This window comes from Ovis canadensis, chromosome 13 (genome assembly GCF_042477335.2).
Source record: "Ovis canadensis isolate MfBH-ARS-UI-01 breed Bighorn chromosome 13, ARS-UI_OviCan_v2, whole genome shotgun sequence".
In the NCBI taxonomy this organism is placed as follows: Eukaryota; Metazoa; Chordata; class Mammalia; order Artiodactyla; family Bovidae; genus Ovis; species Ovis canadensis.
In genome coordinates, this window is record NC_091257.1 from 78,644,406 (window position 1) to 78,660,590 (window position 16,185).

Consider the following 16,185-nt stretch of genomic DNA (forward strand, 5'->3'; position numbering starts at 1 on the left):
ATCCAACCAGTCCATCCTAAAGGAAATTAATCCTGAACATTCATTGGAAGGACTGATCCTGAAACTGAAACTCCAGTACTTTGGCCACCTGATTTGAAGAACTGACTCATTTGCAAAGACCCTGATGCCAGGAAAGATTGAAGGCAGGAGGAGAAGGGAATGACAGAGGATGAGATGGTTAGATGGTGTCACCAACTTGATGGACATGAATTTGAGCAAGCTGCATGAGTTGGTGATGGACAGGGAAGCCTGGTGTGTTGCAGTCCATGGAATCGTATAGAGTCGGACACAACTGAGCAACTGAACTGACTGACATTTTCAAGATCACATAGGGTCAATCAGAAAAAAACCTGGATTTGTTTCTACCAGTTACCAGAAATCTTAGTATATAGGCTCATATATTGTTAGAGCTGAAGGAAGACCTTAGGAGGGAACCGATCCATTCTTCTCATATCCTTGATGAGGAGTCTGAGGCCCTAAAAAAGGAAGGTCCTTGGTAAGTGATGTAACTTGGTTTTGGCAGAGTTAGATCACAGGACCCGGGTTGTAGTTCTGCCTAATTAGGAGTTTTCCTAGCAGAAGTTGAAGGGGCATGGTCCAAGAGTAGGGCACCTGGCTTGGGTTCTTCCTTTCCTGTTACCTCTAACCACGTGACCTTGAGCAATTTTGAACCTTTGCAACTTCCATTGCCTGTCTTCAAATTTTGTGTGGTCAGTCACTCAGTTGTGTCCAACTCTTTGTGATCCCATGAACTGAAGCCCTCCAGCCTCCTCTGTCCATGGGATTCTCCAGGCAAGAATACTGGAGCCGGTTGCCCTCCTCTGGGGGGTCTTCCTGACTCAGGGATTAAATCCACATCTCCTATATCTCCTGCACTGGCAGCTGGATTCGTTACCATTGGTGCCACCTGGCCGAAGGCAACAGATTGTCCTCCAGAACTAAGATATTACGGTGTGGTCAGGTGTAAGGTGGTGCGTCGTGGTGGGTTCTGAGGTCAGTATGTGCCCCTTCTAAAAGGACGGCTGCTGCTTGGCTCCACTCGATTGTTGCCAGACAGCAGTGTGGGATGTGTTGCCAGATAATCTACATTTTCAAAAGGAAGCCAGAAATCGGGACTTTTGTGTGAAATGTGCATTCAAATCAGATTTACGTATTAAGACATGGTACAACTAAGACAAATCTGTGGGCTGTGTGTGTGTGCAATTTTAGCCTCTGATAATTGTTTAAAGGAAGTTCTGTGACCTGGTGCCATACAGGAAAGAGTCTGGCCTTAAATCCCAGAACATAGGTTATCTGACTGTGGCCCTCAGTAACCAAGGGCAGATCACTTTCCTTCCTGGGATCCTAGGGCCTCAGCCTGGCCTTGAGTTCCCTTATCACAAAGAGGTGATTCCTAGATGCCTGCTGTTTGTGGGAAGTGAAACATCTCTTCTTCCTTCCCGAGTTGAACCCAGCTTAAGCAGAACCAGGCGAAGCCATCATCTGCCCTTTAGGGAACAAGAGGACAGAGCCACACAGGCCTTTGCACTATTCCCCTGGGTGAGCCCGAGTCCCCTTGGCCATTTCCTTTTCCTCCTAGGGTCCTGGCTGCTCAGAGTGGCCCACTCTGGAATAATCTGCTGTTAACTGTTATTCTCTGTTCTCTGTCACTTCCTTATATAGTCACAGGGAGGTCCTAGGCTCATTGTCCCTTAAACAAGCCCCAGATCCCTTGTGTGTGTGTGTGTGTGTCTGTGTGTGTGTCTGTGTGTCTGTGTGTGTGTCTCTGTGTGTGTGTGTGTCTGTGTGTCTGTCTGTGTGTGTGTGTGTGTGTGTGTGTGTATGTTTCTTCAGCCATGCCACGTGGCATGTGGGATCTTAGTTTCCCAACCAGGGATTGACCTCAGCCAGGGATTACAGTGAAAGCACAGAGTCTTAATGACTGCCAGAGAAGTCCTGGACCCTTTGATTTTAAAGTTCTAGGCATTCCAATGGGGATTAGTTAACATGGACAAGAAAAGTGGGCAAGTGACAGGAATTTGAGAAGCCTTACCAAGTTCTTATAGCTGTGGCCTCTGGGTCTTCTAGCAAAAGAGGGAAGGTCATTTTAGGTCTTGGAAAAGATCTAGAGGCCATTACAGAGTGAGAAGACAGAGGGCTCAGCCCACTGGCCTCAGAAGAAATGACTGGGCATTTTGGAGTGCCCCCTGCTCCCTTTATCTCAGTGTTGTTATGGCCTCAGAGATGCAGATTCCACCCTTGAGAACCTTGTGGTCTAGCAAAGAGATAGGGCAGGCACAAGGAGAGAAGGCGTTTATTCTTTAACTACAAACTCCCTAACTATGTAGAACTGTCATCCTAAATGCAGAGGGGCCGACTAAATGGTTGTGTTTTATCACGTGTACGTCTAGCCAATTTAAAATCCACTAGAAAATTTTTTTTCTTTTTTATTTTAGTCAGAGGCTTTTACTGCCTGCTTGCATGGATTACCAATTAGTCGAGAGTTTCTGGGCAGACTGAGCTGCCCCTTGGTGCCAGACTGCTGGCTTGGAGCCTCAGTTGGGTGAGGAGGCACAGAGGCGCTCAGATCCCCAGACTCAGGCAGGAACAGGCCAGCTGGAGCAGGGTCGACTTTCCTCCTTGGAGTAAAAACATGCCCTGTGCAGATAGGCTGCCTGGCTCTGATCCCATGCTTGCCACTGCTTAACTATAACTCCAGCAGGCGATAAACTCTTTGAGCCTCAATTCCTGATCCTGAGATGGGACACTGCTGTACCTACCACATAGCGGAAGTGTTTTTTGGGGGAGGCCAGTCAACACATAAAGCATAAGCCATGGTGCCTGGCAGCCAAGAAACCTCTCATAAGTGTTAGCTGCTGTTACGTCTCTCTCTCCACTGGGCCACAGCTGTATGCTCTTTCTCAAAGAGACATGCTGGGCTGGGGGAAGGACACGAAGATACAGAGCTCCTCAGAGAGAATTCAGGACACAGGCAAGGAGAGAGGGGAGCCGATGAGGGAAAAATGGGCAAGATGGAGAGAATGCTCACATTTGTCAAGCATTTCCTTTTCTTTTTTTAAAAAATGTTTATTTGTTTGCACCAGATCTTAGTTGCAGCACGGGGGATATTCCACCTTTCTTGCACCACATTAACTCGTAATTGTTGCACGTGGGATCTAGTTCCCTGACCAGGGATTGAATCCAGACCCCTGTGTGGGGAGCGAGGAGTCTTAGCCACTGGACCACCAGGGAGGTCCCTCGAGTAGTTTCAGAGGGATTTATCTTTCTTACCTGTCCTTCGGGTAGCCATATTGCTCCTGTTTATTACTGTTTGATGAAGAGGTGAAATAAGTTACCCACGGCCAGGATTCTGACACCAAGCCCCGTGCTCTGTGCCTCGGTGCTAGTACGAGTCAACCAAGGTTGTTGATGTTTGTGTTGGCTACATCATCAAGGTGGCTTGAAACTTTTTTTCCCAAGCTGTGTTTGGGGCAGAGGGCAGGGAGTCATAATGGTATTGATTCTTTTTCTACTGAGATAGGCTCTGAGAAGTCCTGCAGTTAGTAATACCAGCGACCAACATGGACTCAACATGTACACGTCTGGCCCAGTGCCAGGAGCTTCACAAACGTGTCTCATTTTCGTCCTCACAGTAACTGTGAGGTGAGTTTATTATTATCTGAGGATTAATGAGGTTAAGTGATTTGCTTAGGGTTTTCTTGATAGTGGAGCTGAAACTCACAGCTGGACTACTGGGACTCCCTTAGTGACCATTGTAATTTGATGTGACCTTGCATTTCCTGGGCTTATATGAGCTTGTCTTATCTTGCCTTCGCTTTCCTTTTATAGAACATACATCCTGTGTGTTGTTTAAATGATTTTGGAGCAGTTTGTCATTCTGTTAGATTGTTAATTGAGTGGGGGCTTATTTCTTTCAGCTTCGTCCATGTTAACAGACAAGGGGCTTTTTTTTCTTTCTCTCTAGCATTTTCCCTCATGAGGAGTGCTGTACTCCCTGTGTGTTTGCTGATGAAGTCAGCAGGGTTTCAGATTCTGCTTTCCTGGTCATACACAAGTACTTATTTTACCATTGCTAAATGGAGTGCATTAGCTCCAGGCCACGGAGAGCAAATTGGGGGAACTGGGAGATAGATCACAGAGAAGGAGGCTGCTCTGAAAAATGCCGTCTGCACCTCCAGCCTGAACGCTCCAGCTGTGGGGGGGTAAACATGGCCCGTCAGGGACCGCGTTCCAAGGCTGTGGCGGGATGAAGCCCTCTCTTCTGCAGGTGAGCCTGGGACGCTGAGTAACGGTGAGCACAAGTCCGACTGTCTGGGCTTAAAGGTGCTTTTTGGTTTGGAAGCCCTTTCTGTAGGTTCCTGCCACCTTTATACAAAATAGAGAACTGAGAGCCCAGCCCACCCCTGCCTTCTGAAGCTGCGGGCACCTGTTCTAGGGAATGTCCTCTGGAAAAACAGCACCTCTTTTCCATTCGTTTTTCTTTTTCTTCCATCTGGGGACTTAGGAAAGCATATTGGGTAGCTTCCTGGTTCTTTTATGCATTAGTGTGAGCTTTTAATGGTGTTTGCAAAAGAGAGAGTTTGAGATTGGCTGAAAGAGCATTAGGAGACTGTTTTCCTAATGGCAAGTGAACTGCTGGTTTATTTATAATGACTTACTTTGGAGATAACAGAGTTGAGGTGGTATAAAGAGCCCTGGGCTGCAGACCTGGGTTCTAGTCCTGATTCTTCCTCTAACTCACTGTGGGGTCCTGGCAGGCTATGTCACCTTTTCTGGGCATCGTTTTTTCTCAGTTTCTAATGAAATAGATTGGACTTTAGGGTCTCTGAGAGTCCTTCAGGCCCCCTCAGCCTTTGATGCTAAGATTGTAACTCTTACTTGGTCAGGATTTGGTGGACATCCAGTGCCATGGATGTGTACAAATAAACATCCCTCCAGGAGGATGGTTTCTTTGACATTGGTGATCTTGTAGTTTTGACTTGGGTCTTTTCTTGCCCTCATACCCAGGGCAGATGACAGGTAACCCCAGCAAAGCAGCTAGTGGCTTGAGGGCCGGGTGTGCTGAGGGTACCTTGAACATATGAGGTTTACTTATGGCCAAAAAGAGCAGGGAGTGAGCATCTGACTAATTGCTGGAGGTGGGCAAGGCAGGGTTCTGCAGCTTCACCAACTCGCTGCCCACCAGTAGCCCTGCCATGACTGAGCTGCTGAGGGTTCTTCAGAATTCTCACTTAGCATTATGTGTGTAGCTAAAGTTTTATGTTTGTGTTTTCTGTGTAGTTCCTGCTGAGAGTGGGCAAGGACCAGCCCTCTCCTCCTCTCCCAGCTCCTGGACCTTCTGCTGCATGAATTCAGTTGTAGAATCTTGAGTCTTTGAAAGGACTCTAAACATCATCATTCATTCAGTGAGAGGATGTCACCATACCCTCCTTCTCCCCAATGCCTGAATCTCAGTGTACTAATCTCAGTCATTAGTATACAGTTATGACATCTTAGCATCTGTTGAGATACCAGGGGCTAATGGCCCCTGTTCTGAATGCCCCCAGATCAGGGCAGACAGACTTTCCCTCCTCGGCAGCTCTTCAAAGAGAAGTTGTGTCTGCCTTTGTTGAGGAGAAAGGAGCATCCCACCTGGTAGTTGTGTTGAACTGATGTGTTCTTTGAAAGTGGTTTCTGTCCAGTCACTAACAGATACCTTGCAGAAGGACTTTCTTGTCCTGGGTGAATGCCTTTTCCACTGATCTGTGCTTCTTTGGGTATCTCTTCTGTATTTTTTCTTCAAATAGCTGTCTTTAGAGTGTCTAATGAAGCAACTATCTGGAGACCAATGTTTATTTCAACATGGTTGGAGTTGTTTTTGCTTCAGCTTTCAGAGCCAATAAAGCTGGTTATTAGATTCTGTAATTGCTGCTGTAATTACTCTCTTGGAACCAGCAAAGGCATAATTAAATATGGAGATTCCAAGGACTATTTTTTTCCAGCTAAAAGCAGCCTTTTAAACTTCTGTTGGCCTGGGTTAGATTTCAGTCATTAAAGCATCGTGTTTATAAATGACATGGGGTGGGGGTTCTTTGGCAGAAAAGGGGTCTATTTGGACACCTCTTCTTTGAATATTTGGTTTGGATGTTAACCTTAACAACTCCCCGTACTTGTTTTTATCCTTTTTTCCCCTTTTACCCCAGTTTTATTGAGATACAATTGACATATAACATTGTTATTTTTAGGTGCACAACCTAATGGTTTAATATATGTGTATATTGTGAAATAATTATCAAAATACACTTAGTTAATGTGCATTACCTCACATGACTACATTTTTTAAAACCTCATAATGAGAACTCAGTACTTGTTTTTTTAACTCAGGAATTTTGGAGAAGTATAAGTAAGGCAAGACATATGTAAAACATTGAGTCTGACCCTTTAGGCTTTTGCTCTATAGAAGCAAATTTTTGTGGTCAGCAATAAGCTTGGAGTGGAGAATGCTTACTTGAAGTGGAGCGGTGTGCAGGAAGTGTGGCATGCTACTCATTTATTTTGCCCTGAGTTATACTTCATCACCATGCCACACGTTTAGACATGGGGTAGATGGTGAAGGAGGGCTGGGTCAAGTGCTGTGAATATTTATGTTTACACATAGTCTTGCAGCCCAAAGACTGGCCCCATGTCTCATTTCAAGGTTACTCTGCTGGTGAACCACGTATGGAGGGGGAAATTAATCACGTACCCTTTCTTTTTAGGGTTCTCAACTAGTTGAGAAATGGAACAGGAGTTAGGTTAGGGTAAAAAAATGGACTGTCTCTGCCAGAAACCATTTTGGAGATTTCTGTGCAAAGAGGCGAAGAGATCCTGCGAACCCTGCAGGTTTGAGGGGGAGCCCTAGAGGCTTCTAGCTCAGAACCGTTTCCTCCTTTCAGGGCACACCTGTTGGCAAGGACAGAAGGGTTAGGGCAGGCACTTGCCAAAGTTCCTGTTTCATGGGTCAGGACAAATGCAGGGAAAGAATCCTGCCAGATGACTGTTTTAGCCACTGTTTCAGTGAGATGTTATCTTTTCTCTGTTCAGTCAGAGGTTCACAGGAGATAAAATACGGGTGTACCCCACATGAGGAACCCTGCAGAGAATATATGAAGAACTTAAAATAGGTGAAATTGGAGATTCAGTTTAATATAATTAAGCAGTGTGTGCACCAGGCATTATGCTGGATGATGGCTTGTAAAGATGCATAATACAAACATTATTTCATTCGTGGGGGTCTCTGGCTTACCCCCCCTGATATGTTTGGGTATTTGCTTCCAGATAATTTATTTCCTAGGAGATTTTAGCAGTGGGGTGCAGATCAGAGAAATGGAAGACTGGCTTGCAAGGAGTCCCTGCCAATTGAAAATGTATTAGAGAAAAAGGTAAAGCAGTTCTAAATATGCTGTGATGTTAACAGGGAAAGAATAAATTTGGTTTTAAAAGTCAGAACGCAGCTGACTGTAAAATCACGGCTCCTACTGTACTCAGGACACTGAGAAGCAGGGCAGATGTCATCTCGCTGTTTGTTCTTAAGATCTGTCCCTGTATCACTTAGCATCGTCCGGAGGCTGTGTGGGAAGCAGGGGCCTGGGGGTTCCCACAGGCCAGTAGTTGAGCCCTCTGCTCCTCTCATACCAGCCGGCTGACGTGGTTGAGCCACTCCACCTTTCTGATCTGTCTGATCTGTGCCCCAGGACTTTGCGGGAGGATTAAATGAGGAAGCGGATGGTATTACGCAGCAGGCGCTCAGAACACCTGTTAAATCTCAACTGATGAACAAGTTCTAGGCTGGGCTATGCGAGGGTAGTGAGGGCGGCTGAGGAGGGCCTGGGAAGGGGGCGCGTGTGGAGTGTTGACCTGAGAAGGTTCAAGAATCGCTTGTTGATTGGGGTGTGTCTGAATCAGTTTCAGCACCGGGGAGTCAGGAGGAAGCAACGCCAGGCCCTAACCACTTGTACAACAGGACTCTCCTCGGGTATCATCCCTGTGCCTCGATGGTCAGTGGCAAAGGGATCCAAACTTGGGGCTGGGGCTTCCAGAACCTGGTTCAAGGCGAGCATCCAAGTCCATTGCCGGCCTCGTTAAACCACTCAGAGGCTTTGTCCTGTGGGCAGAGGGAGCGGTTGAGGGTTCTTAAGCAAAGGAATGACATGACTGGGTTTGTGTTCCCTCTTCTGTGATCCTACAGTTCCCTTGACACTCCCTACTAGACTGGACTGCGCCTCCGTGGCAAGATCCTGCCTGGTTTGTTCAGTGGGGGGGCATAGCAGTTAGCGTGGGAGCCCATGACTGTGGAGTTCCATACCTGGCTTAATCTACTCTCTGCCGACTACCACCTGGTAACCCTGAATTACCTCTCTGAACCTGTCTCCTCCTCTGATAAACAGTGGTCATTTCTACTTTAGAGGGTTGCTGTTGTGAGGTAATTACTTGGCAGGCATGGCTTAGTACTAGCAGAAGGTGCAGGTGCTCAGTAAAGGGTCTTGGGGACGCCTAGATGTGACTGCAGGTTGAATTTCTTGATGTCATAGGCCGTTCTGACAATTTACACCAGGATTAGAGAAGTAACAAGTGGAATGGCTTTTCAGCTTTTAATGAGGCACATTTCATTGTTCTTTGGATTTTTTGCAGTGTTTCTTTAGCCTGCTTTATCCTTTGGCTGGAGGAATTTTCCTGGGGGATTTGTCTGCTGCTTTTGGAAGAACTGTGGACTTAAGGATTGCTTACATGCAAGCCAAGGCTCTTTTCCCTTGGCAGATGGTTTTCAGGGGGCAGTCCTAGGCTCACAGGGCACTTTAGTGGAAGGAGTACAGGACCAATTCAGGTGACATGTGGAGAAACCACGGCCCTGTTGGGGAGGAGATTGGCCGTGGCCAACAGCCTGCAGGGGGTGGCTCTGGTGCAGAGCTTGGGGACACAGTGGGCACGAGTGCACGAGTGTGTCTGTGCTACATATCTGTGTGAGGCTAGTGCTGTCCAGGCCAAGGCAGGCGCCAGGCAGCTCCCCGACCCGTCATTCCTTCTGCTTGAGTCTGTGCAGAGCCTCCTTCCTGGGCTTTATGCTCAGCTGACACTCTGCAGTGGAAAGAGGGAAACTAAGATAGTGAGGAGAGGGAAACCTGGGCTTTGAGTAGGGAGATGTGGTTTGGGCCTTGCTCTGTTACCAGTTCACCTTGATCAAAGTGCTCACCCTGACTGGATCTTAAAACAAGGTGATTGCTGCAGCCTTAACACGCTGGGAGGCCAAGAGAGGTGGTGGCATTGATTTGACCCAGTGGTCAGACTCTAGATGAGGCCCTGACAGGGAATTCTGTCTTTATTTCAGTTGCTCAGTCCTTTCTGTGATAGAGAATGCTGTAGTTACCATCTTCAGGCATGGGGCCTTTGCTCTTATTGAATACATTTCCAGAAGGAAATTACTGGGTCAGAGGGCAGGAACAACATTATGGCTGTTGCTATGTGTTGCCATGTTACTTTTCAGAAGCACTATAACAATTTACAGTGTGGGCTGTGTGTGAGATAGCATTTTAACCCCAAATGATCCAGTATTTGCTATAGTCATTATTTAGTATTTTGTAATTTAGTTGACATAAAATGATACTTTAAAGCTGCTTTGTAATAATTAGAGGGGTTTTGGGGGTGCCCACTATGTTAAATGTTGTGCTAAGTGTTTGCATATATGTTATCTCATTCATATCAACCTATCAGGGAGGCTCAGCAGCTCACTGAGGCTGAGAGCTGGGGTTTCAACCTAAGGCAGTTTGACTTCAAAGCAGTCTCTTGTTTGGGGTGCCTTCCATGCTTTGATTTATGCGTGTGGTTACCAGAGAGTGTGAACTTTGGCTTAGTGCCTGGCTGCATTTTGAAGAATGTGAATTTTGTATAGTTTTCTCAGAATATTGAATATGCTGTTTGTGGAGAAGAGAGTATTGGCCCTCTGTTGTAGTGAAAGCAGAAACTGAAGCGCATCCATCCCAATTAGGAAGACGACTCAGTGAACTCTAGGACGCTACCTGTGTCCGGGCTCTCTGAAACCGTGTTTTCTTCCCCTCTATGCAGCGGCACTCCAGGCCCTGAAGCGCAAGAAGAGATATGAAAAGCAGCTGGCACAGATCGACGGCACACTGTCAACAATCGAGTTCCAGCGAGAGGCCCTGGAGAATGCCAACACCAACACCGAGGTGCTCAAGAACATGGGCTATGCCGCCAAGGCCATGAAGGCAGCCCACGACAACATGTACGTGGCGCCCGCTGGTGGAGGGGGGCACACGCGGAAGGGCGGTGCTGGCCATGCAAGCCTCAGCCCCAGACCCCTTGACTCGTCCATTCAGGCACCCAAGTTTGTTCTGATTTGTCCCAGGGAGGGGCGGTGACTTGCCCTGGGTTATGGGGGAACTTGGATAGAACTGGGATTAGAATCAGTTCCCGTGACTTTCTCCTGAAGCTGTCAGGGGCCCTGAAAGGTGTGGTACGTTTGAGGGCTTTAGCTCTTTCTCTTCCTGGGTCTGTTTTTGATGGAATTTTCCCTCCCCATCACTCTTGGGCTTTGGCTCTCATATTGACAAGTGTTCTTGACCTCCGCCTTCCTTCCTTTATGTGGCTACTTCTCACATTCTGTGGCCGAAGAAACCAGATAACTGAGCTGTTACATTTGTAATTAAAGGCCAGGTTAACATTAAGCCCCAAATGAGGACTTCTCCCAAACAGAACAGAATCCTGCATTTGTTTTAGTGCTTGAACTTGGCATCATATATGTGGGGGTGCTGGGAGCCCCTTTTTGCTTCCTTTTGGGTCCTCAGCCATGCTCTAAAACAGGGGTTGGCAGAATGTGGCCTGTGGGCCCCAGGCAAGTCTCCTGCTGCCAATTTCTGTAAATAAAATTTTACTGAAACACAGTTGTGTCCCTTAATACATACTGTCTGTGCCTGCTTTTATGGCACACGGCAGGCTTGAATTTTTGCAACAGAGATTGTGTGGCCCACCGATTCTAAAACATTTATTACTCTTTGGCCCTTTACTGGAAAAGCTTGCTGATGCCTGCCCTAGAAGTGTGGGATTGCGGGAAAAGTAGCCTTCAGATGATTGAGCTACTGCCTGAGGGGATGTTCGTCAGACTGAGCTTCCTGAGTGAGGTGCGTGTCCCCTTCATGGCCGTGTTCTCCACAGCACCTCTTAGTGGATACCGTGCTTGGAGATACACGTGTATATGTGATACTGACTGACTGTAAGTCTGTTGGCGTTAGTGACAGCGCATAGGGAATAATCTGCGTTGTTTGCCCTTCCTTTGGGGCCTCGTGCAGGAGCCATAGTAGATTTGTGTAGATGGGAAGGGCTGGTCACGTTGCATGGTTCTGTTGTAGGATTTGTGATTTTACCTATCACTGTGCAGAGTTGCCCTTGAACTTGAAGAGCTATTGATCCAGGAGTTCCCAAGTCCCACGGTCTCATCTAATGTGTTTACCAGCTTGTATAAGAGACTCTCACGATGGCATCTAACTTTGCCAGCTTTATTTCCTTGGGGTGTTAGACTGGGTGATGTCTAAGGATGCTTTTGTCCTCTTGATTCTGTGATTCTCTAGTTTAAAAGAGGGGGAAGAAGACAAAGACAAAAAAGGAATTCCGCAACACTTCCCTGGTGGTCCAATGGTTAAGACTCCGTGCTTCCACTGCAGGGGGCTTGGGTTCGATACCTGGTCAGGGAACTAAGATTCCACATGCCACTCAGCACAGCCAAAAAAAAAAAAAAAGGAATTCCTCAGAAGGAGTGATTGTGGGGCTGGGGCTGGGCAGCAGATCCTTGTTTCTGCCTCACAGACCCTCTGTACATAGACTAACACAATGCTTGTTTCATTTAAAGGGACATCGATAAAGTTGATGAGTTAATGCAGGACATTGCTGACCAGCAGGAACTTGCAGAAGAGATTTCAACAGCTATTTCAAAACCTGTAGGGTTTGGAGAAGAGTTTGATGAGGTGAGTGGTTTTGTGCTGACCACACCGGCTTCTCAGCTGGTGCCCGGGCTGCCTCTGATGTGCACTTGAGTCCTCTCCAGCGGGGGGTATGTGGTCTGGAAATCACCAGGTCTCCTCCCTCCAGAAACCTGAACATAGACACAAGGTGTGGCATGCACCCTCCCGAATTCTGGGTTTTGAGAGATGCTTTCAGTTTTGGGGGAGCGAAGGTGGAGTAAAGGAACCTTTGTCAGGACATCTCAGCAGACTTCAGGTCAATACTGGTTTCAGCAAGCAATGACCCTGCACCCTTCCGTGGTGGGCCCCTGAGCTCAGAGCGGGGGCAGCCGAGGTCACCATGCCCTGAGGAATTTATGAGGTTCGCCCTCAGACAGCTCTGCTGGGAGATAAAGGTGAAACCAAGGAAGGAATGTTTGCATCTGATCCCTGAAGGATTCATCTAGAACTTGGTCACCTACCAATTTCTGCCATAGCAATTGGAACCTTGAAGCTCTTCAGTTCAGTTCAGTCGCTCGGTTGTGTCCAACTCTTTACGACCCCATGAATCGCAGCACGCCAGGCCTCCCTGTCCATCACCAACTCCTGGAGTTCACTCAGACTCACGGCCATCGAGTCCGTGATGCCATCCAGCCATCTCATCCTCAGTCGTCCCCTTCTCCTCCTGCCCTCAATCCCTCCCAGCATCAGGGTGTTTTCCAATGAATCAACTCTTCGCATGAGGTGGCGAAAGTACTGGAGCTTCAGCTTTAGCATCAGTCCTTCCAAAGAATTCCCAGGGTTGATCTCCTTCAGAATGGACTGCTTGGATCTCCTTGCAGTCCAAGGGACTCTCAAGAGTCTTCTCCAACACCACAGTTCAAAAGCATCAATTCTTCGGCACTCAGCCTTCTTCACAGTCCAACTCTCACATCCATACATGACCACAGGAAAAACCATAGCCTTGGCTAGATGGACCTTAGTCGGCAAAGTAATGTCTCTGCTTTTGAATATGCTATCTAGGTTGGTCATAACTTTTCTTCCAAGGAGTAAGCGTCTTTTAATTTCATGGCTGCAGTCACCATCTGCAGTGATTTTGGAGCCCCAAAAAATAAAGTCTGACACTGTTTCTACTGTTTCCCCATCTATTTCCCATGAAGTGATGGGACCAGATGCCATGATCTTGGTTTTCTGAATGTTGAAGCTCTTAGGTTTTTAAAATACAGTTACAGGCTCTGTACCTCATTCTGCCTTAGATTTGAGTCCACCGAAGGTCAGGGCCTCTCCACTGAACCTAATTCTTTGTCCTGATTGCCGCCGTATAGCTGAAAAAGCAGGCTGTAGCTCTTACCTTTGGCTCCCGGCGCCAGGGTTTCCATGTTTTCGACTAGAGTTCGATGGATTAGTCAAGTTCATTTCAACTCAGCAGACATTCCTGAACATTCACTCAGTGCACCCAGTTCTGAGAGAGAGAGAGATGAAAACATACGATCCCTTTTCTCAAGATGCTCCCTGCCTGGTGCAGGGACCCCACGTAGACGTCAGTAATTGCTCGGTATGTGCTCTGTTCACCAGTGGAAGTGTGTTCAGGATGAGTCACAGAGTGTGCACTTGGAGTCCATCTGCCCTGACCTCAGAAGGGATGTGTGGCCCCTGAGCCGTTGGGTAGGAGGCACCCCAGGAGGGGCTGGGGTTCCTCAGGGTGTCACTCTCATTTTTGTGTTTGCTTTTCCCAGGATGAGCTCATGGCAGAATTAGAAGAACTAGAACAGGAGGAACTAGACAAGAATTTGCTGGAAATCAGTGGACCGGAAACAGTTCCTCTACCGAATGTTCCCTCTATATCCCTACCATCAAAACCCGGTGAGTGCTTCTTATCCACGGTCATGACACAGCCACGACCCGTGGGGTCGGTGATCCTGTGGTTGGCTGGCTTGTGTGGGTCCTGAGTGGCCCAGAGTTGAGAGCCAGGTGGCATCTGTTGTGACAGCCCTGAAGACAGTGCCACCCGCTCTTTCCTTGTCTCCTAACCTTGGCGCTGTTGACACAGCCAAGCCATTCTTTTAGTGGGGACTGGGAGGGGGCCTGTGCTGTGCCCTCTGGATGGTGAGCAGCACCCATGGCCTCTGCCCTCTAGATGCCAGTGGCATCCGCTTCCCCAGGTTTTGACAACCAAACATGTCACCCGATTTTCCAAGATGTCTGGGGGCTGTGGGGGTGGGGGAGGGGAGACATCTCATCCAGTTGAGAACCACTATTCTAGAATTGCTGTCCCTGTTGTCACCAAACAAGGTGAGAGTTTACGTCCAGGACAGCTCTTTCTTCCCGTCTGGTATCTTGTGCAGTGCACAGCTGGGGCTTATAGGTAGCCGAAACAGCTTTGGGTTTTTTAGAGACCTCGTTCTATAAAACCTTCGTTTCCTTCTTTGAGCCCCTCCTCCCCCGTTATTTTACCTTTGGGTAGAAGTATTCCACCCAGAACTTCTAGGAAAGGTGAAGCAGCTTGATTTGGCATGGAGAGAGAACCCAGGGAGCAGGGTGTGACCAAGCTCTGTCCTCTCATCCTCCCATAGGTCAAGGGGAAGTGGCGCCTCTGGTTGAGTCAGCTGCCAGGGGTGGGGTGCAGGTCTAAAAGCTGTCCAGCCAACTGCCTGTGGTGGAGAGGCGGCTTAGGCCCTTGAGGTGGAGAGGAGTGGCTTAGACTAGAGCTCTTCTGGGTTCTTCCCACTCTCCCCCGCGTTAGATGCTCTGGCCGGAGGCCACGCGTGGATCCTGATGGACTCAGTGTTGAATCCTCCCTATTTCGTCTCGCTCTGGCGTTGGGGAGGGGAGGTGCTGGAGAAGCTCTGCCTGGTTATCTGGAGTTCTGCGTTGCAGCTTTTAGGCACAGAGAGGCAGTCTGCTGATAGCCTGGAGATGTGGCGGGCTGCACGGGCAGGGCCGTTTTGTAGACACGGGGTAGCGCAGCCCTGGCATCCAGCCAGAATGTGTGGAGAACACAGCGACCAGCCTTCTTAAACAGCCTTTTCTGTCCTCATACAGCCAAGAAGAAGGAAGAGGAAGACGACGACATGAAGGAATTGGAGACCTGGGCTGGAACCATTTAACCAGTCCAGTGCGGGCTGGGCCCAGACAGACTCTGGTGGCCTGCGTGGTGGGCAGGCACGTGCGTGTGCGGGGCAGGCCGGACGTGGTGCAGGCAGGTTCCATCGCTCTCAAATCTCCCTCCAAAGCAGTAGGGCTGCATCACTGCTCACTCCGCATAGCATGGTCTGCACCCAGCGGGACAGGTTGGGGGGAGGGGGTGGGGAGGGGTGGGTGGGAGGTGCCTGCTGTTTATAATGTTGAATTTCTGTAAAATAAACTGTATTTGCAAATCCAACATTGAGCTTCTGGACTACGCTAACTCCACTGCTGAACCTCAATGGCAAGGGTCGACCGTTTGCAGTCAAAATGACCTGAAAATGTAGCCTCTGTCCTTTTAAGTCAGCTGACTTGTCGCACATCTCTTTGTAAGACGTGTATGGTACTGGCAGAAGAGTCGTTTTTTAAAAGCCATAGGCTTTTCCTTGTCCTTAGCTGTAATAATGCATCTATTTTGGTTTCCTCGAGAGCTGTATTTCTGTCCATCACCTGTGTACTGGCCCCTGGGTTCCCCACTCTGGCCCACTCCTCACTCCCACTCCCCTGGTCTTTCTGGAGTTTGTGACACTGATTTGAAATGGGTGGTGTTCTCTTGAGAGTGTGTGAGATTGAGTTAAATTCCAGCTATACATTTTTCTAACATAGCTCTAAGGTCCTTGTTGCTGTTTGTGATAACTGATAGATAACCCATTGGAAACATGTGCATACATTTATATTCAGATGAAATTATGGTTTGCACTGTCTATTAAATATCTCGATTAATTTTCATACTTTGCCTTTGTGTTTAATCAATCTATCCTTGGCTTTGGGAGGTGACCTTTTCCAGGCCAGTGTGGTGTCCAGGGGAGTCTGGAAACATGGAAGACCCAAGCATGATGTGTATCAACAATCAACCAAGAGCAGAGTGTGTCTTACTGGAAACATGTTTAGGTTCCAGAAGCCCTCACCTTGTTTGGGGAACCCCTGGGCACAGTTCAGGAGTAGTTGGTGCTTGTGGGGCTCCAGGATCTTCTCTAGTTCTTCTCTGTCAGCATCCATGGGCAGTGCCCACAGAACCACAGACCCTCCACCTGTT

At 48.1% G+C, this 16,185-nt stretch overlaps 1 protein-coding gene across 1 annotated transcript in view; it reads left to right on the forward strand.

The window, feature by feature from the left end:
* Positions 1-15,348, forward strand: part of CHMP4B (charged multivesicular body protein 4B) — a 46,180-nt gene extending 30,832 nt beyond the window's left edge. The window contains exons 2-5 of the mRNA XM_069548342.1: positions 10,078-10,255; positions 11,876-11,990; positions 13,703-13,829; positions 15,009-15,348. Coding sequence (XP_069404443.1) covers positions 10,078-10,255; positions 11,876-11,990; positions 13,703-13,829; positions 15,009-15,073 — 485 coding nt within the window. The 3' untranslated portion in view covers positions 15,074-15,348. The remainder of the gene's footprint in view (positions 1-10,077; positions 10,256-11,875; positions 11,991-13,702; positions 13,830-15,008) is intronic.
* The last annotated feature ends 837 nt before the right edge of the window (positions 15,349-16,185 follow it).